The following is a 25,168-nucleotide window of genomic DNA, read 5'->3' as shown; positions in this document are numbered from 1 at the left end:
ACTGCATAGAAATAGTAGGCAACATATAAACTGCATTAGTATTAGATTCAAATTAATAAGAAAGATGTATATTCTAAAAGAACAACTCTTAAAAATACATGATATAAGTGGTTTCTAGATATTTTGTAGAAACATCATAGAAATGAAGGGAAAACTTACAGAAAGAATATTTGAGCAAAATTCAAACGAGAAAATCTACTCTATGACACATGTACAGCTTACCAAAATTTCACACTAAAAATTTCACTATTATTTGACGAGAAATAATCCTAAAAATCTATGCCTTCCACTGAACAGATTATAGGAAGTCTGATAAACAAAAAAATAAAACTCATATCAAGTGAATTCTTTATTTGTACAAAGTTCAGATCTATTTTACATAACTGTATAATGTATAACTAAATCTAAAAATAAGGAACTTAGAAAACTGTAAAATGACTATTTAATATGAAATACTGGCAAAAATGAAAATAAATCATAAACAAATAAAAAACATGCACAAACTAAGTTTTATAGTTGAACAATCATGATAACTTGAAACAACATGCTGGCAGTCTAATCTGAAGTCACAAAAATGGTTCTACAAAAGCACAAGAAAATAAGCTTGTAACATTTATAACTGTAAATAATAAATAAATAAACAATATCAAATATATTATGTAGTGACCTTTCTTAGCTTATTTAAAGGTGTGTTTACGCTTGTTGACAACCTTTTGGTGACCTCTGAAGGTATTTAATAATTTTGATTTAGGACGCTGATGCACTTGTTGCAATTCACCATATCCATTCTTTTATCCTTAAAAAATATTTTTTTGATTGAATGTTTCAGATTCCATTGCCATTTCCTTTTATTTCCTTTTTTTTTTCAAAGAAAGCTTTTTTTTTGGCTTAAAATTTTGGATAGTTACAGTATTAAACATGTCTTGCTGTAACTTTTTTCTTCAGTAGTCTTAGACAAGAAGATTAAATTTTATTTGGACATATGATGAACACCAAATGACAACAAAAGCTTACATGACCCTGCAGGTCAGGTGTGAAATCCAATAATTTATTTAGCAGTTATATGCTCGCAAGATCTTTCCTTTCAACAATTTTCTCATTGACATGTGAACAAATGCAATAAAGATGGCAAAGGAAGGTAGTAAGAAAATCTAAATATAAGTACACTTAATTCACTCAAACATAAATTCATTTTACAGAAGTATTTGTAGAAAAAAAACATTAAATATACAATAAATCTGTTAATCTTGCCATTGATAAAGAAAATGGAATGTGTTAACAAATATGTAAAAAATAATGGTCCATTCAATAGGAAAAAATATTAGTATAACTTTTAATACCACAACATTAACATTTAAATTACTGAATTAATGACTTAAATGTTTAGAGGTCAGTCCAAACACACCCACCCTAGCATTTGATTCACTTAAATTAGATAAAAATGAGAAAGAAACTCAAGCTGAATGAGGTAAATAACATTTCTTGTAATTTTAGTTTCACCACTTTTTTGTGTTCTCTATTTAAGGAGGCAAACTTATGGTCAGGGACATAATTCTTGAAATCAGTGATATGTTTGTATCATATTCAATTTCATCAAAGCCTTTCAAGCTTTCCTTTGAAATAGAATAAAATCAGTCCAAGTTCCTTTGATGCTTACATGGATTGATGTACAATGGTGAATACAAACCTTCCCTTGACTTGTAAGAGTTGTGTCCCTTACCCTAAGTCTACCTCTTTAAATATATTTTTTTTAAATCCTCAAAATTAAAGTATGTAATACACTGCAGTGATGGCTTGTATTCTAAATTAATAAGAAATTATTAGAAGCATAATTAAGAAATATTAATACACTTTCTAAAAAATAGTGCAACAATCAAAGAGTTTACATCTGAATAAATTTTAACATTTTATTTTCATATAGAAAGATGAAAAAATTAGGGTTTTTTTTTCAGAGCAATTTTAACAGTTTTAAAATTAAGTAAATACCAAATAAAATTTATTCAGAAAAAATACACACAATATGGGACTTCATCTTCCTGAGATATTTATCAGCAAGATAAATAAGTTGCTGATATAATAATAAACATCATAAAATTGGCAAAGACAGAAGGCAAGAGAACAATGCTAATAAATAATTTTTCATTTTGTGAACAATTGCAACTAGAGGTAATACTTCACTAATCAAGGTTTATACTTTATACCTGTACCATTTGTTTCCATGTCATAAAACAGCAGCTCTAATAAAAAAAAATGGGAGGTAAGTCACATAAAACTAGTGTCTCTTACACAGAGGGTGACAAAAAGTCAAGTACTGAAAACAATAACTATGGTCAATTTTATCAGATATTTATGTTTTGGTCATGTAAAATGTAATCAAAATTTTTACAATCACAAATTACATGTAACATGACAATAATTAACTTCAACATGACAGTATTTAGAATGTTTAAAAAAACTCAATTCAAAACAGAGTGCAATTTCACTTTTTGTTGTGCATAAAATCTTTCATCAATATCTAAATAAAGGTCATTTCAAAATACAGTGCAATTTGACTTTCTGCTACAAAAAAATCTTCCATCAATATCAAAATTAAGAAAGTTTTCATTATGCCATTGCAGCTCAGCTAAACTGCAATAATTCCAAAATAACAGGTTTCATGATTAAAAAATTAATCAGGATTGCAGTATAAATACAATAACATTATACTGACTAGAAATAAAAACAATATAGGAATTTGGTATGAATATGAAAAAACACCCTGCTTTTCTCCAAGCCTTATCTGTATACTGTTTTTATTTCAAGTCAATACACAGTTATTATCTATTGATACAATGTGGCTCAAACACCTGAAATTAAAACAAAGCGGTGATTTACCAGTACCATACTACAAAATGGGATAAAGTGCAAACTTGTGAAGTGTTCCAGTGTTATGTATAAGATTCAATAATCTGAGTAAAATAATTGTTTATTTTTGAAAGAAAGCATAATGAACATTTCTAAGCTAAATATCTATCTATAAATTCAGAAAATTGGGACTTTTTATATAAAAATAAAAGTAAACCACAAAATGTAATAGATTGAAACCTGTCTAAACAGAATTCCTGATTTCTTTACAGTTTTGGCAGGTGTTTGATTTCAACAGGTTCAAAATGCATTAATTTAAGATGCCTAGATTACTCAGTTCTTTGGTTTAGACAAGTTTTATTAGTGTACATATGCTAAACAACAGTCATCAATAGATGTACATTATTAAAGTTAAATAAATTATGGAATATGTAAAAAGTTAAAAATTAAAACTATTCCATGAAAATATATGTGGGAGGACAAAATAAAAATGAACTTTTCAATACAGCTTAAGTTAACCAAAACATTTTCTGATAAATAGTTTGTAGTTAAATCAGATACAGTAAAATATGTCAAGTCATCTTAAGGAACAGCAAATAGAATAGCTCTGTTATATGAAGGCTATAACCACATGTTTAGACTCATTGAAATATTTAATGAGGCAACTAAGGCTCTGATTGTGTGAAGACTAGCATTAGAAGCACCATCCCACTAAATATTGTGACTTCTTTGTACAAAGATTTTAGTCTCTCTCTGTTTCTTGCTTCACAGTTCTCAAGATTACATTGGTCTGGAAAACTAAGTAGTTAGCACTCAGGAATACATTCTGTCTTCTACAAATAAAAAAATTTTTTTTTTTTAGATATATTGTATTTTATCAGGTCATAATAGTATTACTTACTTGGACTATATGGAGTTATGGTAGATCTGACAAATAATTATTTTGTCCTTTGTGTTGTGTTTTTTTTTGTTTTTTTGTAATATTTAAGACTACTTTTATGTAATATTCTGTGACAAAATATTTGCGATGGCATTATACTGTATAGCAGGTAATTTTGGCAAATTTCATGATGTGCTCTATGAATAGGGATATTAAAGTTTTGCTGTCTTTATTTTTCGCCTCCTCAGATATGAAAAAATGAAAATCTGTGCTTAAGTTTTTTTGAAGATTCCCAAAGCCTCAAGAATATAACCTTACACAAATTTCTGCTATACAGTATTTGAGTTTAAGATCATACCATCCGATTAACAAATTAAACTGACATTCTAAATTACTGTTGTACAGTTATTGTTACAATAGTTAATCTGCGTTCAAGTACTACTTTTTACATTGAAGAATATACAACACAAGCGAAGTATGTGATTTGTAATAGGAAAAAGTCTTATTTTAACTGAAGTATTTACTTACTGTTTTCCATCTCTGAAGAATGCCTTCAACATGTTACTGAATTTCTTAGAATATCGTACGAATTCTTTTTTCCTATCCTCAAGGATCTACAAAAACATCAAACAAACACTGGTGTGATAAACTAAGCATGAAAGTATAGCATACAGTTGGTAATAGGTAAACCGAGTAATTTTTTTGGATACTTACCCTTGTGTTTCATGTCTTTTCAATTTCACAACTAACATTCTCTTACAAAATTCAACAAGCAATCTGAGAGTATTGCAAAACAAAACATAGTCCCCTACCAGCTGTTTGTATCACTTACCCGAATACTACCTTGGACCATCAAGTATAAATGACAATCTGAGGAAATGAACTTGATGTTGAACAGAAGAATGGGTATGGAAAAAGACAAGAAAGATGTTCAAATCCATTTAACATATGCAGAATTGGAAAGTTTTACGCATGGACAATTGGACAGATTAGGTTTCATATAACGACTGAATGATTTGTCAAAATTTAATGTGTCAAAAAAAAAACAACTCAATATCTTAAGTCTTTAGAAAAAAAGCATGTAAAACTGAAATTTTGGTATAGTGCATAAAACTAAAGTTGGAAACTTTGGAAAAATCAGCAAAGCGGAATGAAATGTAAACTTGATCTGTAACTCATCAAGGTAGACTCATATACAAATAATCTGTAAACTTGATCTGTAACTCCTCAAGGTAGACTCATATACATATAATCAGCTTAATACCTGCATGCGTTTAGAAAAAAGTTCAGAAAACTTAAAATTTGGTAAATTCAAGAGCCTTAACTCGAACAAATATCAGTGAAGTGGAACAAAAAACTAAAATCAATCTATAACTCATCAGGGTAGACTCACATACCAAAAAAGTGCAGAAAACTTAAATTTTGGTAAATTTTTTAAAGTTTTAAAGTTTTTTAAAGGCTGGAGGAAACTAAACTGGCACAAAAATTCTACTTTTAGAATAATAATATCCATAACAGAAACCACCCCAACAACTTCAAAAACATTAGAAGAGGACATCAAACTTAGTGACAGTGAAAAAGAGAAGGAGCCTAACCAAGAAATCATATATAAAGTCATGGAATGGGGAACAGCAAATGGACTTTCAAAATACTCTTGTTATGTTGGACTTGAAATGTACAAACATTTACCAGGAGATCCCCCAAATGCAGAAAAATTACGGCCAACACACTTACATGATGCCATGCTACACAACCACAGAATATAGACTCCCAAACAAATAATTTATAGACAATTTTATTTTCATTTAACTCTCCATTTTGTATACTTTCATTAATTTCTTAATATTTCACATTTATGTTAAGTATATCCTGGTCACAGAACTTTCATGTTTTTTGTATCTTTTTCCATTATTTCCAGTCAACCACTAAACCACAATTGTTGTACTGAAGGGAATTTATCAAATTATTTAACAGTCCTGCAAACCAAACCCATGGCAAAATTAGTTGACACATTAAAAGATACCGCATTTTGAGATAGCTTGAATGTTATTTTCTTTATTTATTTATAATTATTATGCAAAAGACAACTGCATACTGCTATATACCCACTTAGGCTATCCTACCAGACATCTACCAGAGATAGGTATTGATTCACTTTTATATCCTCTCCATTTATTAATTATATCTATCACTCTATACACCACTCTAGTTTAACTGTTTAAAACTAGAGGCTCAAGAGAGCCTGAATCGCTCACCTGGTTAACCATTTGCTTATTTGAAAAACTTGATAAATGAGACAGGCTAAGTTAAAATCAACTAAATTGTCAAATGCAAAAAATGCTTTTCATAGCATTTTCATGACCTGAACCAGAATTTTGCTAAAGGCAACAATTTTTTAATTTTTTTCAAAAACCTGTCTTATGACCCCGAAGTTCCATTTTTAGTATAGGCAGCCATATCTATTCACGAATTAAAAATCACAACAGTCATTTTGAGCACAATACACTAAAGAACTATTATGCTTATTTTCATTTAATGATCTTAAATGGTTTTAGAGAAGATTTTCAAAGTTGTACATGTGAAAAAAAAAAAAACAACAAAAAAACGGTTACAGGGGTCGTAACTCCTCCATTAGTCAATGAATGGTTTTGAAAATTTCGGCATAGGTCCTTCTCATGATGCTTAACAATTATACCCGTGCCAGAAATTTGCTAAAGGCAATGGTTTTGGAGTTATTTGCCAAAAACTGCCATCTGACCCCAATTTTCTATTTTTAGTAACAGTGGCCATGTTTTTTCATGAATCAACAATCCCAACAGTCATTTTGTGTGGGATACCCTAAGGAACAAGAATGCCAATTTTCATCGAATTTTGTGCAATGGATTTTGAGAAGAAGATTTTCACATGTGCACATGTGAAAAATGCAAAAAAAAAACTGTTTCAGGGGTCATAACTCCTACATCAGTTGACCAATCGTTTTGAAAATTTTGGAATAGGTCTGTCTCATGATGCTTAACAATCTTATCCCCATGCCAGAAATTTTATAAAGGCAACTGTTATTGAGTTATTTGCAAAAATCTGCCATCTGACCCCTATGTTCTATTTTCAGTAACGGCGGCCATATTTTTTCATGAATCAACAATCCCAACTGTTATTTTGTGTGGGATACCCTAAGGAACATAAATGCCAACTTTCATTGAATTCTGTGCAATGGATTTTGAATAGAAGATTTTCAAAGTTGCACATGTGAAAAATGCAAAAAAACTGTTTCAGGGGCCATAACTCCTACATCAGGTCCATCTCATGATGCTGAACAATATTACCCAGCCAGAAATTTGCTAAAGGCAACGATTTTTGAGTTATTTGGAAAAAACTGCTATCTGACCCCTATGTTCTATTTTCAGTAACAGCGGCCATGTTTTTTCATGGATCAAAAATCCCAACAATCATTTTGTGCAGAACACCCTAAGGAACAATCATGCCAAGTTTACAACCTGTCAGTCCAGTAGTTTCAGAGAGAAGATTTTTTTTAATTTGTCCACGACGACGGACACCAAGTGATGGCATAAGCTCACTTGGCCTTTGGCTAAGTGAGCTAATAAAAGATGATTTTGGCTTAAAAAAATTCCTCGTAATATGTACAACTAAATATCTGGTATTCACTATCTTCAAAGCTTCATGAAATTTTAGTTTTAGAGACTTTGGGCATACAAAAGTGTGACAGACAGACAGACAGACAGATGGAACAAAAACAATATGTTCCCCCACCAAACTGGAGTTGCTGCTTACCTGTTTGCTACCATTTTCAGCAGGAGACACTTCGGCAATGACTTTATTGAAGGCATCTAGCAAATGTTTGATAGAACCAGCTATCTCTCTGTCAGTGAATAATTAAAATAAGTAAAGATGACAAAAATTAATTGATCATAAATCATTTCATCACATTACAATTGTATAAGAACAAACGATTTTGAAATAACAAATGTAATAGAATGGAAATGGTGAATGTGTCAAAGAGACAACACTAGGATGAAAAATGCCAACTCAAGGCCACCCAAAGGTCTTCAATGATACATGTTAAAAAATTGTGATTTTTGTGTTATTGTTAATTTTTTTCTTACTATGGCATGAAAGACTGTATGTAAATCAATCTGGGATCCTCAGCCATTTTCACTACACTAACAAATAAGCTTGGATGCAGACAGGAGAATATTTTTTCTTGAATTATTTGCAGGAATTGTACTGTCCCCCAGATCAAAGTTGTTTCATCCACCATGTGGTGCTAAGAATATTAGTTAGAAATCATTAGAAATAAAAAAAAACTAACTTTTGAACGAAATTTTGTGCAAAGAGAAGAACTACGAAAAAAAGGAATGATAAAAATCCAACCAATTTAGCTATAACTTTAGAATTAGATCAGACAGATCCAGGACAGATCTGTCCACCAAGTGCATCCAAGGTTTTTCTCCTGTGTAAGAGGAAAGACTAAGTAGTTCCAATTGTATGTAAATTTCATATCATTGGAATGGAAGTAAGTACAATGAAACTTATCAATACTAAACTCTTTTTGGACTTCATTAGTCTGGTCTACACAAGTGTTTTCTTTACCATGGTTCAAAATACATTTTAACCAATATAAAGATATATCAAAAAGTGTCAGGTTTTCAGGGCTCACTGTGCAATTTTATGTACACGGTCATACTCACTTAATGGTTTCAAGAAACTGCTTTCTGTCATCTATCTGGTTTGGAATGCGACTGAGGATGGTTTTAAGGTTTGTGGCACAGCGGTTTAATTCTTGGAATGATGGTTCTGGTCGAAGCAATTTCAATTCTGCAAGAAACATTTATTTCTGTTTTCTTCCTGAATTCTTTTTAACTTATCATTCATATCTATACCTGATATGGATGTATATTTCAGTACCAAATTCTCTGAAATTTGGATGAACTTACTTGAATGGTAACCAAGCTTTAATATGCCAGATGAATAAGTTTTTACATGGATTACTTCACATAGGGTTGAAATTAGTTCTAAAACTATGTACACTCAAAAGCATAATAGTTGATCAATTCTTTTATGTTGAATGACATCGCATATTATTCTGTTTATTTCACTTAATGATGCCAATTTCTGTTTCATTTTGTTTCAAATTTTCAAACTGTTTTCAAAATATAAAAAAAAGCTTTTCTGAAAATAAAAAAAAAATAAACGCTTTATATGACTAATTTTATCTAAAAAAAAAAAACCTGTAATGCCTACCTTTACTTTGTGGATGCATTGATGCACCACTTGGAGTCATTTTGGAAGCTGAAAAACAAATATAAGTATGAAATCTTTAATTGAACTGTTATTGCATAACTATAGATGTAGTTTGTTATTACATGTAGATGTAGTTGTGCGTCTCGAGTATTTCTTTTTCACAGCATTTCAAAACAAAAAGGCAACAAAGATGAAAAGAATGCCTCTTGTAAGTGAGGATATAAATTACAGTATTTCTGACTCTTTCACTTTTAATGTCAAGGTTTGATTTCATCAGTACAATGTAATGTCATAATCTGTTTCCTACATTTGTTTAATTCAAAGGCTTTGTATAATATCTTCTTATTATAAAAAAAGTTAACTAGACTTTCAGAGCAAATATTGCTTTAATTTGTTTTTTGCGCTGTAAAACCTGGTTTAACCCACCTTCAATTTGAAATGCATATACCAAGTCGGGACCATTGCAGTGGTTTTTTAACTTTTTTGTTTTTGGCCTGATTTCACCTTTCATTATACGGACTTTCCTTTTAAATGAGAGACTAGGTAAGATTTCAATGTTCTAAAACTTGGCAGAGCCTTTTTGAAGAACTTGAAATTTTACACAAGAGTCTCTGAAATTACTCTTTCTTGCACTCTGTGCAGTGTTGGATTCCTCATGTCTTACATATGCACAACATGTATATTCTTACCATCATATCCTTGAACATCACCTAATCTCAGAAGAGTTTCACACATCTCAAATTGGTCCTGTATTTCCGCTTTCTTTAATATTCCTCTTAAAAAGTCATGCACAAAGCCAGGCACAGTGGTATCAACCTATAAAATGTATTTTGTAGCATTAAAAATATGCAATATCTATCATGTAAGTTTATCAAATAACCAAGTAAACTAGTTCATCTCAGAGGATTGAGTAGGTCTTCCCTGAATTTAATTACCATTACCTGATGAAGAGTTAATTGGCTAATTGACAATGAGACTTAAAATTTCCAGTACCCAATAGGTATTAGAATGCACAAGGAGTTTCATTTATCTTATTTTGTAATGCAGGTACTTTGGTACCGCCTCTTAATGAAAGGCCTGGTCTAATACCTACCTAAGTAAGTTCATCGGATAAAGGTCATTCCAATAAGGGAAGACCAACTTCATTCTCTAAAGTTAAATAATAAAAATTCAAAATATCATACTTCTTTCTAACAGAAAACTAATGAAAGCATTTCAATTCTATTTAAAGAATGACATACTTGTGCATGTACTTTGTGTACTGTATTGTATTTTTGAATGACTTTGCAAAATTGAATTCTATAGTTTAAATTAGGCTAAAGTATTTTTGGGGGAAAATGTATTATCGTGACAAATGCAAAAAGGCTGGCATAGGCCTAAAATGAATGAAGTAGATTTTTGTTTTTTACTTGGTAAAAGAAAGTGCCAGATGAATAAACCTGTTTAAATGATAGTTCTGTGAACAGTTTAAATGGTTTTAAATCTACACCCCATCCCCTAAAACAAAAAATAATACCGATGTAAATGCTGCCCTCAGAGTTTGTGCTGCTGATTTGTCTTTCTTCTCCAACTGCAAAAAAAATTTTAAAAGATTAAATAAAACAATTTAATAATTTGCTGGAACCATAACATAAAAACTTCAGGTCATTTCTTCATCAAGTTTGAACAAGTGTAGTACTCTGCAATGCCTTACTTGCACAATATTAAATAAGGAGTTATTTTTACTTAAAACTCTGATCCAAGCATTGGACAAATTGATCAACACTTACACCCAAATATATACATCAAAGTAAATTCAGAGCCAGTTATGTATTTCCACATCATGATTATCAAAACACTCAAGTACCAGTCCACATGAAATTCAGACATTGCCTATAGTAGAGTGATTTATAGTGTAGAAAAAAACCCACTGAACAATTAACACTTTTTACATATGCTATATATTTACATAACAATATTTATTTCTGTATTTAGATCTGCACTTTTGAGAAAATATTACATTAATTTCCCACTAAAATCAGCCAAATCAAACAAAAACAAGAATGATAACTATTGCAAAGTGCCAATTTCATGTACAATCTATGTAATTTTTATCTGAAAAGCACAAACCTCCAAATGGTTATGTTATTAGTAATTGTTTCTGAACAAGAAATAAAACTGAATTTGGTGGTTATTTGACATGCATGAATCACCTTCTGCCTAAATTTATAAAGACTGCTACTTAAACCAGTGATTTTCCTACTGTTTTTGGGAAAGGGCCCATACAGTTGGGGAAAAAAAGCATGTAAAATTGCTAATTTGGGAAATGCTACATAAACGAGAAACACTACAGTTCCCTCAGTATTGAAGAGTGCAGATCTCCTTTGAAAGACAATTTGGACACAACAGAGACTGAAGAAAAGTTTGTACATGTACATCTCTCATCAAAAATTCTTAATCTGCATACTGTTTTCCTTTTTCATTAGTTTCAAACATTAATAAAACATTTGTCATTTGAATCATTTAATAGTATATTAAAATTCAAGTTTTCTTTCATGTTGATTTTTAAGCCAAATGAATCTAATTTCCGAAATTTAGCACTATCAGCTGAGCTCAGTTTTTAATAGAACTTGGAATTATGAGACATCCCCGCGCCAGCAATGGAATTGCCTAGTCAGAAATATTCTATTAACGTACTGTATGGGTCATTTTTCCGCTTGTCTGCTTAACTTTTTTTAATTCCCTTCAAGCGCAACAATGACACAGAATCAAATACATTACAATGCAATCATAATGGCATTGATAATATAAGGAAAACTAACGAAAAACCCTGAAAGACAATCAAAATGTAAATAAACAAAGTATGATATGGGAAAAAAAAAACAACACAATTGCGATCTTGAGGCAACCGGACGTCTATTGAAAACTGGGAATTTTACAACCAACAATTGGGATTTTTAGGGCCTTTTTCTCATTGGGAATGGGGCAGAAATTCAGATCTAAAATAAGGATTGGAAAATCACTGTAAACTGATGATTAGTCAAATAAACATCATAATTGACATTTCTGAAGGGATTTTAACCAAAGAAACCAGATGCAATTCAACCCCAGGAGTCACATTTCAATAATTTGTATTTTTCATGATACTTTAAGACAATTTGATCAGCTGTTACCTACACTTTCTAACAGTGGACCAAGGACAACATCCAGGATCATCTTTCCATACATAGATTTATTATTGTCCCCCATTGTCATTTTTTCTTCACCTCATCTTAACCTGAAAATAAAAGACTCTCAGTTTAATGATACACTCTTGACCTATAGGCCTTAATTATTCTAGTCAAGTCTTAGATCTGAATTTCTTTTAAGTGGCTAATTGCAATGATTTTCTTCCAAATCAATGATCTTTTGACATGCTCTTAAATGTATAGAAATTTGTCTAAATATGCATTATACCAACGCTTGAGAAATTTTCTTCGAGGCAAAACACTACATCATGATCTATTGAAGTGCAAGATATTGGCATAAATGCCACCTAAATGAAGTGTTTCAAAGACGTCAATGTTATTTGATCATAACAACTCTCCCAGTTGAAGAGAACCTGATAAAACCCTGCATTCTACGCCAAACACAAAATTGTTTGGCAAATATTACAAATATTTGGAATGTCCATGGCCGGCTCAAACTGATGAAAATATCCTAATCCTAACCAAACTCTGCAAAAATGATACATGGCATGAAGACTACTTTTTGAAAAGAGAAATCAGTCCTGTATCCTTCTACCGCACCTAAAGCCAATACCTTCCTCATATTAAGCTAGCAAAGCTCACTCGCAAATGTATAGAAATTTGTCAAATTTTTTTTTCATATTGACCACTTGGAAAACTTTCGTCAAAGCATAATGCTACATCACTTCCTATTGAAGCTTTGACACATGTAAAAAAACCTGAAAAACGAAACTTTCAAAGACCCTCTTGTCATTTAATTGGAACTCAAGGTCATCAAAGATATTACTTTTGGTTGCAGCAAAATAAGGCATTCCTCCACCAAACCGGATCTGTTTTATTGTAATCCCTTTTGGGATTCAGTGTCAACAGCTGTTTTCTGATTTGGCTCCTCACTAAGTGGCCAAACCAGAAAACAGTTACGGACACTGAATCCCAAAAGGGATTATGTTTTACCAATAAAATAACAAAAATCTGGAATATTTTTACTCCACTTTATTTTACAGGGAACCTATTATATGCTTCACAAACACTTAAGGCAAATGCCTTCCTCATATTAAAATCTCTAATTTATCAGAAAAAAAAATAATTTGGTAATATCATAGACCTGTAATTAAATCTCTCTAATTATGTAACAGAAGAGCATGATTTGACTCACAAAATTATACCCCGCCACCGAGGATCGAGTCCTAAACCGCTCAGTGATAAGCCAGCGACAAACCGATTCAAATTAAGAATTAATCCTTTAGCAAAGTCAATTGACTGGCTATTTAAATCTCACTACCTACCACAGTGCATCTATGCCATCCTGCCACAATTACAAGTCTATAGTAATATTCAAGAAAACCTTTTTGCTAGCCTAGAAAATTTTAGCAGCACTAGCAGTACTCACACCACATGTCCTTGAAAAATCATTTGTAGGGTGCACACTGCCAGAGAAATGACAGACATCTAAAAATATTTTTTTTCAGAGAAACTGCTGTACCCGTCATGACACTTGACACAGTGACAATGACACAATACAGGCGCTTGTTTCTGTCTATGTGGGGGAAATACTATCTGACAAGGGTTGACTATCGATGCCCAAGTACTTGGGCTTTGATAGTTGACCCCTGTTTGATAGTATTTCCCCCACGTACCTGGGCATCGATAGTCGACCCAGTTGATAGTATTTTCCCCACACTCAGACTAGTCAGAGACAGAAACAAACGCCCGTGTGACACACCCTGAGAAGGAAGTTCTATACGACATATACATAGCCCTTTTTCCACTGACAAGACACAAGACTTAAATGCATAAAACAAATGAACAAAAGCTAGAATGCTTGATTAAAAAGTTATCAGTCGATGATAAATCTTCATACTTATGTAGAAAGAATCTACGGTGACAAGAAAGCAGTTTCGGTTACTTTTGATACCTTCAGATCGGAGAGTAAATAGTTTCGACGCGGTTATTTCCCTTTACCCGATAATTTTTTTATTATTATTATTATTATTATTATTATTATTATATTTCCTGGATGTATTAATGCAAAGTTCCCGATTAAACATACAATGGACGTCCCAGTGGCGTATTCAACAGTTCCTAAAAGGGGTCAGTTTCAGAAACTGGAAATTTTCTTACATATAAGAGGCAATCCATGTAAAAATTAGGCAGATGTACAGAGTATTTCAATGTAATTATATATATCATATGTATGTCAAAAAATTAAGTTCGTTTTAAATCAACCATGGATGTCTCTGGAAAAGATTTTAAATTTCCCTTACAAAGCAACCAAATTTTGCACAAATTGAAGAGTTATTTTTCAATGAATTTCAAAGCTTCCTATGTATTTTTTCTCTTTAATTGTTACAGTCAAACTAACATTCAACTTTAAGAATGGATGCACTTGTGATATGAAATGAATACAAATATTTTGATAATAAAATTTGTCACGTGCCACCCACGGTCTGGTTTTTGCATGGACTCTCTTTTAAAACACTGCTTCACCCGCTTATACACCATATACTAAATCAGGAAGCGGTTATATGACTGCAGAGCAGGGGGTGGCATTAGGGTTATTTTTTTCTTCAGAATTTGCATGCAGATGGTTTCAATTTTTACATAATATCGGGGGATCACAAATAACGCTTGTCAAATACTTCACTCTTAATCGTCCATTTTCAGCGTCTGCATTGACCAGACCTTATATCCATTGTTGCAATTAGAAAAATGCCAATTTTCCATTTCAGGTATTGACAGTTTTCCTCTATTAAAAATGAATTTATACAAAAATTGAACCTTATTTGAATTCATAGAAAATAGTACGCGCGTTATCATAACAGTGACATATTTTGGCGACGATGTTTACTGTTTAGTGCCCCCCCCCCCCAAAAAAAAAAAAAAAAAAAAGATAAGATTATAAAAAGGATCTATGTCCCTTCTCTGGGCTCCAAACTCTTACTTTGGTAGATGATATGATATTATATGATAAATGACATTCCGAAAAAAGATTTTTCTCATTATTACCTAATTTCTGACGCAAGATCAAAGATCATCTCGTATGGAAAATAAACGTGTTGACAGAAAAAAATATATCAGTTGAAATTTCCGAGTGATTTGTCACATGAGGTCGATGAAGACTTGTATTGCATATTTATCTTAGAGAATACCAACTGTTGGAATTTTGGCTTTCCCATTTATCGTAAAATCATGTATATATATTTTCTTGTGTTTGGTTTAATTCACTATTATCTTATGATATGTAAATTGAACAGTAAATTTATACATATTCTTATTTATGTTGTCTGTTTTACACACGTCACCAGTGGTAAAAGCGGGCACGGTCAAAAAGTAGCCGCCCGTCTCCCTCCGTCCACCTGTCCGTTATGCCCGGGGGTACCTACCTTGTGTAATCTGTAACCCAAAAGGTATTGAAATAATATATTTCAAGCTAAATTTGCACAGTGTTTATAAACATGTCGGGCTGCACGTTTAATATTGGGAGCAAGTCCTTGTGATGTATACACTAATCGAACTGCATCTTTGACAATAGGTGTACAAGCCCCTGTGTATACTAAGGAGTAATAGACCCTTTTGTGGTAACTTGATGAGTATGCTCAATATACACTTCCGCGAGGTAGAGCTTGGGTAAAAAAAAAATTCCTTGCGGAAGAGTATATTGAGTATGCTCAACGCATGCTCATCGACTATCCCACAACACAAAAGGGTCTATTCCCTTGGGGTGTATACACATTGAAGAAATGGGCAGATTTTACAAAATTAGAAATGAACTTTAACCTGTTAAACTTGGTAACTTCAGCAGCAACATATGCTAACATAAGTATGTGCTACAACTGTAACCAAATCTGTAGTTTTTATATGACTGAAATTTTTTTATGTCGTATAATTGGTATCAGCCTGTCGTCATCGTCGTTGCCGTCCGTTAACTTTCTTTGGTTTGCGAAAACTTGAGTAAAACTTACCTTGGAAAAAATGGGCTAACGGGGGTAAATAAGTGTTCTGCTTATGTTTTTCAAGCAGATTACAGGTATTTCTTACCGTCTCAGAGTAAAAGGGATCAAAGAAGCCGCACCCCCAAATTAGTATGAAAATAGTCCGATTTTGAAAATTTTTAATTAATTTGTGCTATATTGTGTCCAAGCCAGTTGTTGTGTCCATAATGAACTATCAGTCCTTATGCTTAAATGTGTCAAAATGTAATATTGTGTCCACACTTCTCCCAACTGTTGAGGGTTCGATTGTTAAGTTCGTTTCATGCTGCACTCCGCGAAACTCTTTATTTAAATTGCTTAGTGTTATGCATATATCAAAGATATTTTTGTGCTGACCTACATGATGGGGGAATTTTCGTGCATTATCACCGATTAATAAAATTAACTTAAGAGTCCTGGACGAAAAAAAAAAATTTAAAAATGACACTGAAACTTAACAATTTCAAGTTTTGGGAAAGTTTTTGAGAGCGTGAGAGCGTTTTACATTATTTTACATGTTCTTTAAACTGAAATTTGAATTGGTCCCCCATCGGAACCCACGATCACAGTATACAGGATCAGGGACATATAATACACATTTAGGTCCTTGACAGAAAACAATGGCCTACAAGTGTACAAGAAAGTTAAACCAAAAGTAACCAGTGATTATGATACCAAAAACAAAACACAAAACAAAAGCAAAAACTAACAAAGAAAAATGCTAACGGTTTGCAATATTTTCAAAAAGTTCAAACTTACAAGAAAAAAAAAAAGATTATTTAAGGAAGTTAGACAAAATATCAAAGTAAATCTATGCTTTAAAGGAACTGAAACATATTTATTTTATATTATTTCATTATTTTTTTTACAAATTCAAATTCACCAAAATAAAACATCCGAATTTTCACTAATTTAGATTAAGATAATGATTACACTTTTAATGTTGGTTTTCACACCGTTTTATTGTCTAGCGCATCTGCTTTGAGTAAACATACACGAGCTTTGATCAATTACAACCTGTTGATCCCCGCAGTGCCTATTTGTCGCGGGCAAGTAATTATTCAATTTATTGTTTATTGAAAACAATTTACAAAAACTCGCACCGTTGAGTGATAACATGGGTGGTAATTCCCTATTTCATAATACTCATCAGATCAAATAATTGTCACTTGTTAAGCCCCGCCCACTTTTCTTTAAAGAACCGATTAGCAAACTACTGGACCATAACTTGCATGAGAAGTAGTAGAGTCACCACGATCATCGAAGTGAACAGGCTGAGATGGCATTTTATTCTCGCTCAAGTTTTGGAGAACAGAATAATAATCATGGATTTTGGAATACACAAAATGACAATGAAACTGTAAACAATTTCAAGTTTTTGGAAAGTTTGATCCTGCCAGTTATTTCAGACGATGGATCTTTGAATAATGAATTTATTTCGCCAATGAGTTACATGGACTGTCGAGGTGATGGTGACAATTTTGATACTGAGAATAATTTGGACACTCTCCGACGGGATGCAATTGAAATGGATGAATTCCGTAGAAATGGATTCGAATGTGAATTAGATGATTTAGATACCTACCAAGTCCAGCTTCGGAGACAGAGTGTGCACGACAAAATAACTGTCCAGAAAGAAAGCAACCCGATCGTTCTTGAAGTTATGGCCTTCAAAGAACGCAAGAAGGCCCTCCGTCGTGCAAAATCCAAGAAGAGTTGTGTTTTCTGTAAGAACAATGGTGAGTCAACCGCTGTGTACACCAGCCATGTCCTGAAAGACACAGAAGGACGGACAACTTGCCCGGTATTGAGAAAATACACATGCCCGATTTGTGGGAAGTCTGGGGACGAGGCTCATACAATCAAATATTGTCCTAGCAATGAAAGTAACGAAAACGGATTAATGCTCTAAACAATCCGAAAACGCCTCCGCTTACCGGAAATCAAACGATCGGCTCAGATGGATCGCTGTGATGGTGAAATGACCAATCTCGGATTACTACTAAGCATTAGCCACTCAAATTGTGAGTGCAACAGAGTTACCAGCATCGTTGGGATTAGACCGGAAAATTGTGAACAGCAAATGAAATTTTAAAGTTCATTTTATCCGCATGAAATCCAATTTTATATCATTTTATGTTATATTTTCCAGGTTATTTGTTGATGGAGAAATTTTAAATAGACACATTAACTATTTTACGTAAAATATTGTAAATAATATTTTTAGTTTAAAAAAAAAAATTATTTTGTGCTTTGAGAAATGTTTACTAATATTTTCACCGAATTTTATTCATAACACCTTTTATCACATTTATAACCCATGAATTTTCCTGTGGTTTATACATTTAGAACTGTAAAATAATCATCGTTTTAAACAGAAATGTTTGATCTTATTTAAAAAAAAATCAAGCACAGTTCTTTGAGATATATAGTGCTTTTTAGATTGTGTAAATCGTTTATTATGTTGTACATAATTAAAATTTGTTCAGTTAAGAAGTTAGTATTTTTTAATATATATGGTTGAGTTATCTAGCCCATTTGTCATCCTTACTATCTTGTATTATCACGAGAAAGTCAAGCCCCATTATTTCAATTTGTCAGGATCTGCTGCAGTCTTGTTTCACAAGTCAAGTTTCCATGTTAACGTTTATATCTCATATCGGCTCTAGATTATATGATCACGCTTTATATATCTTAAACAGTTTTGACGTTGTAAACTTTCATATGAGGTTGTTTTGTTCTGTATCTTTATAAAATAAGGTTGTCACAAATATCCAGACTTATCGGTGTGGTCATGGAATCCCCCCCGAAAAAAAACACACACACACAAAAGTAGAAAGTGAATGAAACAATTTAATTGGGCACACGAAGTACAGACAATCACAGACCACCGAAAATAGGGAAACATTCATGGTGTGTGTGAGAACAAATGCAGAAAACGAAACGCATGATTGTGCACGAACTGAATATCCAAAATTTGTCATGTAGGACCCGACCATAACCGCCTCTGCTGACGCAAGAAAATTCGTCAGTTGTAGTAGCCTTTGAACAATAGCGAACTATACCATAACCATATCTACACCAATTCTCTAATTCAAGATTGAAACAAGACCGAAGTCCAGTATTTCTTCTGGATATGACTTCCATTATGAAACGTAGTGCACTGTCTGAAAAGTATTTTTTGTGTTTTGTTTTTGTTTTGTTTTTTTTTTTTTTTTTTGGGGGGGGGGGGTTTTAATATGACGTTCGGCACAAAAGAGTCGAAAGTATATAAAACGGTTATAGCAGTTGTATATTTATGATACTAATTTCCCGGAACCTTACTTTTTCATGTATATCAATATTCAATGGAAAGGCTGTATGATCGCGAACTCGTCTGAAGTTATATAAATTGTGCATATAAAGAAATGCATCTATGAATTAACACCCCCCTCCCCCATCCCGTGACAACAAGGCTCACTCAAAAAATAATAAGGGCACAGACGAAAAGCTAAATTTAATCAGACTGTACCAGTTGCTCACAACGGTAGATAAATTTAGCTTTCGCTGTCCGCAAACTGTTTAAAAGCTAAATGCTACATATCACCCATGCAAAACAATATCTACATGTATCTGTTATTTACACAAAGAGAAGGCGTTTTCCCAAGGTTTAACCATTTCGTTATATGTATAGGACTATGTCGAAGAGTTTGTTTTCTTTCATTCCTGGTCCCTTCCTGAATTTTCGTTTCCGACAAGATGAATTAATAATCCTTCAATAATTAGGTCAAATTACTCAGCAGGTGGTCACCCATCCTTCTGAAGTAGAACAATACTGTACTCTTGAAAGCAGGCGTCAATCATCAGCTAGCTGATAAGAAGTTTGGGAGGTCAGTGGTTATTGCAAGATTGACAGATTTACAGTGCCATTTAACGTTGAAGTTGGATGTATGGTAACTGTCTATGTAACAAATTGCCCGTTTAAAAATCATTGTTTTTATGGTCTAAAGGTGCAATACATTACTCTGGATGACAATGTTGATACTCAGCATCCTTGGTGTTTACATGTCATGCGCAACCGCCCTTCACAAAAAGACTATTAAAACATAACCTCAGCTAGTCAGTCTATGGAAAAACCACGACATCTTTTTTTTTTTCGAATAGGCCATGGCAAACGCAACCACTCTTTAAAACCAGGAACTAAGACTTACCTCAGTCAATTTAGGAAAAGAACAGTAGTCCATGGGTTGGGAGGGTCCACATTGCACACCAACCCACCCCAACTCATCAACTTCATGATGATTTAAGGTACCTTTATACCTCCGATTACCGAATCATTTGAATATTCTCAGATTCTTTTCTATATTTGAACCCCACTGACATAAAGAGTCAAGATTTTTGTGCCTCACTTGTTCGAGCGTCTAAGCCTTCTTAGAACATAACGTTAAAACAAATGAATATTTATAGGTGTCATCATGTAGACCAATGTTTCAGCTTTCCAATGATACAAAAAATACGGTAGCACTAAGACTTTTGGTGTAAAATGAAAAATATATACCCTACCCCATCGAAAAATCGCTTAAATTGACAGTTTATTTCAATGTCAAAACCCCTGGTGTATTTATGCTTCAGTCAAAAATTGCTGATTTGGTATTTTCTGTTTAGTATTTTTTATGACTTGTGGCGATTTTTATAGTCAGAATTTATAAAAAAGAAAAAAAAATGCAAAAAAAAATGGGATTTTGGATTATCTCATAAAAAGTCGCAAAAAATGACTACAAGTTTTTGCACCAAAAAGTCTAAAATTTGGTGTCATTCGATAGATAATTCAATTTTCTACATAATAAAACCATGAAAACAGTATCATTAATATTGACTTAGTTATTGGTCCGAGGCTAGCCATATTGGACAGAGGCGTAGCCGAAGTCCAATATTGCTAGCCGAGGACCAATAACTCAGCCAATATGGAAAACCTTACGTAATTATACGTTTATACGTTTATGAAGTCGTTATAAGATAAACTATGCCACACTTATGTGTGGGAATCAAAAACAGCTTTAAGTAAATGTGATATTAAATATGTAATAAAATAGACATTGATTGACCAATTTTGCAATTTTGTCAGAAAATTTACTGTGATATGAATGTTTCTAATAGGAGCCAATTTTATTCAAACTTAAAGACAAGCTGGATCGTTGAACTATATTTGTTGACACTTCCTAATTTCTTTAGAAAATTGATCTGTAAACTCATGATCAGATGTTCGAACGTAAAAATCCCGGTAGAGACTGGTAGATGGGTGGGAGTACCACGAGATGAACGTTTTTGTAATTTGTGTACAGTAATGGTAGTTGGTGACGAATTACATTATTTGTTTTTGTGTGAATGCGTAAAAGTTACTGATATCCGTGATAAGTACATTTCAGCATATTATATGAATAGACCATCGAAAGAAAAATGTATGATCTGTTATCGTTTTGCAACATACTAGTGCAAAAAAAAAAAATGGCATTGTTTGTCAAAGACCTCATGAAATTACTACAACTTTCATTCAAGAATAATAAGATTCCAGCTGTCACTTGTAACATGTTGAATCCCGTTAAATATAAAATATCTGAACTCAGATGTTGTCATCATCATCATTATTATTATTATTATTATTATTATTATTATGATAGCACGTGCTTCCTGATCATAAATAGTTTTTGAGTTGTCGATCGTGATTATGTTGGTCAATATATTGTTCATACAATGGTACATGTGTATTTTTGTATGAAAATTTACTGTTTATTTGTATGAATGTCTACCTTGTCTGTCATTGTTGTTGTGTAAATGTGTTAATTATCTGCCTCTCGTTACAGAGTAATTTCTGTCAGAGGGTATTGATAAACTTGAAAAGGATTAACTAGTCCAATACGGCATATTAGCCTAGGTCAATATGACGTATTGGACGGCTAAATCTTGTTTTTGCGTACTTTTGTATTTAAAATTGTATTGAGAGTTTTGATCATATTTAGGACAATATTCGAACGTTAGTCAATAATTTGTTATATAAAATTAGTAATCTGTTATATCAAATTGCTAACTTGTTAGATCAAATTACTAATTTGTTATACCGAATTAGTAATAGGTTATATTAAATTATTAACTTGTTAAATCAAATTACTAATCTGTTATAAAAAATTATAAACTGCATGGCCCTAAAAGGCTTCCGTCACACTGTACTGATTCTTTCGTTGTGAGGATTGGAGCACGTTACATGTACCTATCGAAATTATGGTGATGCCACAATGATCCTCTCAAACGATATAAAAAAATTCAGCTTGAACAAAGGATGCTAAACGAACTTTTTTCCATGAACGATAAATGAAAAATAGTTGGATGGAATGATTCAGGGTAGACTCAACATTCAAATGCACTCAAGTAGTTCTATTGAAGGACGAATGACACGGTCTTTTCATATATGATTCGATTTAATTCCGTTGAAGAAATGACTCTTTTTTTACAAAATCATTCGATAGACTGAAAAAAAAACACTGCTCCCTATGTACATTCAAGTCCTATTCTGCATGTTGAAATTAAAAAAAAAATAGCAATTATTGCACTGTAAATGTGTGTAAATTTTATACACTACTAGTAAATGTTGACTCATTAGTTAGTGACTCCGATGCAGACAAACAATGTCTAAAACTGCCTATGAGTTCGGCTACAATAACCAAATTTAGTCAAGACAATGATGTCAACAAAAAATGTCCAAGTCAAATGTCTGAACCAAAACATATTCGTGTTGAGTAAGACAAATTATGTTTGAATAAACATTTTAAGTATGGACACTGCGCAAAACAAAACGAGCGTTTATGTAGACATAATCTACTAATAATTGTCTATGTTACATTTTGACTGTGCATGCATGGTCATTAATTTAGCAAGCAATACAAATTCAAACGCTTGGTGGAAAATAAAATCAGTGAACTATTCAGTACTACAGATGTGGTATGTCCTTTAAAACATCCGAATGGTGTATTTACAGCAGCAGTTGTGGGAAATATTGGAAATAATTTCAGTTCAACTTCTGCACAGACTTTTTTTATGGCACTGGTTTATGTATTTTGATTTTTTACATATCTGGTCTAGGAAAGTGGGGTTGAATGATTAAAGGTGTTGAAATTGAAAGGCTATCTTGCGTCATAATTCTAGTAGGCGTTTGAAGGCGAAAAATAAGACCTAAAATGATTGATTGATTGGTGTTTACCGACCAAGTAGCAATTTTTCAGCTATATCTGGGCGATGAACATGAAATGATGATGAAATGAAAAATGGGATGGAACACAAGGATAATTGGATCGACGATTGCTACTGACAAAAGGGAGAGATGGGTAGGGTCGGGGAATTTATCCTCCTGTAGCAAAGCAGAGGCTCCTCCTCCAGTCGAATATCACAGCAGGGATCTTTAACATGCGAAGAATTTTGAAACCTTCTGAACACGGTGCACGGTTACTCCATAAAACCACCAGGGGCACCCAAGCCAGTTGCTCTATGAACAGAGCACCCTAGTCTCCGGCCAGAGTTCTGAGCGCTATTAAGTCGCCTTTTACGACAAACTAAGAGCTGCTGCGGGCCTATTCTTTTGACACCCAGACTCGCATAGGACGACATGAAATCAAACTGACGCCTTACTAAAGCACAATAATGTTTATGAAGCAAGCATATACTGGAGTTATTGTTTAGAACTAACTGCTTAGACTTGAATCCCGGTGAAAGACGCGGGTTGAAGACATTAAAAATATATGGAGTTGAAAAATAAAAAAAGGCTACTTTTTGTCATAATTACGTCGTCATATGTTGGACATGTCGATTTTTTTTTTTCACAAAGGAATAGAAATGATCAATTTTGCTTTTACATTGATTATTATCACTTTTTGTTTTAAAGATACACGTATATTTAGCTGACAAATTTAAAATTTGAAAAAAAAATAATAATAACACATCAAGGGCAATAACTCTTACATGAGTTTTTGAAATTTTTCAGCATTTGTAGGGCTTAAGGCTTTGTTTTCAGGTACCAGTCTTAGTTTACATTTTCTTGACTGAAATTTAATTGATTTACCGACGTGTAACCTACTGGTCACTGTGCCTTTCTATACACGGAGGCATCCGATTTTCTGAGACTATTTCAAAGCTGGGCGTTTTTGACTGTGCTTAATAACAATATGTCTGGTCCATGTCAGGCCAAATTTGCCATGGTATATATTATTTTTCTGTTCTGCGGGAATTTGTGGTATTTATATTGATTTACCGGCGTGTACCCTACTGGTACAACTGGTCACTGTGCCTTCCTAAGCATGGTGGCATCCGATTTTCCGTGTCAAAAGCTGTTTCTTTTTTAACTGTGTTTAATAACAATAAACCTGGTCCATGTCAGGATTTCGCTTTGGTTTACATTATGTTTCTGTTCTGTGGGAACTTTTGGTATTTACATCCAGATATTTACATAAAGGATTTGCCGAGCACAGCCAGTTGAACTCTGTTCATTTGGGGCAAGTATATTAGCTTTTGGCATACTTAAACATAGAGACTTACAGTTCATTATGGAGGTATAGATTTCCACAAAGAATCTACTGCCAAAAAATAAAAATAAAAATCGTTAAAATAAGTCCAATTTTCTGAACACAGCACATTAAAAAAAATCGTCAAAATTGTAATAGCAAGCTTCCTCTAGCAGGAAGTAACAATATCTAAAAATCTCATGACATATGGTTCACCGAAGTTATCACACGGAAAATGACGCCGCAGCTGACGACAACAGAATTGTGGTCGTACAAAAAGTGGGTTACTAATCCAGGAAAGAAAAATATAGCATTCACTTGCATTAATATGATGAATTGTAACAAACTATATTGTTTTCTGAATATTTTCCCCATAAAAAACTATAACATTAAAGAAACAATATTTTAATAAGGGGGCAACTGTCCGTCTCTAGATCTGTCTGATATCAAAGCGAGGATAAAAGAATCATCTTGTCTTTTGAT

General features: G+C 32.8%; 2 protein-coding genes across 3 annotated transcripts; one reads left to right on the top strand and one right to left on the bottom strand.

Annotated features, from left to right (window-relative positions):
• Positions 1-336: 336 nt before the first annotated feature.
• Positions 337-24,738, bottom strand: LOC148625350 (programmed cell death protein 10-like). Of its 2 annotated transcripts, none has more exons than XM_088568811.1 (9): positions 24,720-24,738; positions 12,140-12,239; positions 10,500-10,553; positions 9,673-9,799; positions 8,984-9,031; positions 8,431-8,557; positions 7,514-7,601; positions 4,253-4,338; positions 337-3,677 (listed from the first exon to the last, which is right to left on the bottom strand). In XM_088568811.1, the coding sequence occupies exons 2-9, from the start codon at positions 12,215-12,217 to the stop codon at positions 3,587-3,589; spliced, it is 699 nt and encodes a 232-aa protein (XP_088424937.1). In that variant the 5' UTR covers positions 12,218-12,239; positions 24,720-24,738; the 3' UTR covers positions 337-3,586. The 2 variants fall into 2 exon arrangements, with proteins under 2 accessions (XP_088424937.1, XP_088424936.1); XM_088568810.1 differs by lacking the exon at positions 24,720-24,738 and adding an exon at positions 14,051-14,120.
• LOC148625351 (uncharacterized) lies at positions 17,358-18,193 on the top strand. The gene has a single exon (XM_088568813.1). It carries the CDS (start codon positions 17,440-17,442, stop codon positions 18,070-18,072), a length of 633 nt encoding a protein of 210 aa, XP_088424939.1. The 5' UTR covers positions 17,358-17,439; the 3' UTR covers positions 18,073-18,193.
• Positions 24,739-25,168: the final 430 nt, after the last annotated feature.

This window comes from Perna viridis, chromosome 2, assembly GCF_037379345.1.
Source record: "Perna viridis isolate PV_CMFRI_1.1 ecotype Kerala chromosome 2, ASM3737934v1, whole genome shotgun sequence".
NCBI classification, from domain to species: domain Eukaryota; kingdom Metazoa; phylum Mollusca; class Bivalvia; order Mytilida; family Mytilidae; genus Perna; species Perna viridis.
This window is presented reverse-complemented; position numbering and strand designations above follow the sequence as displayed.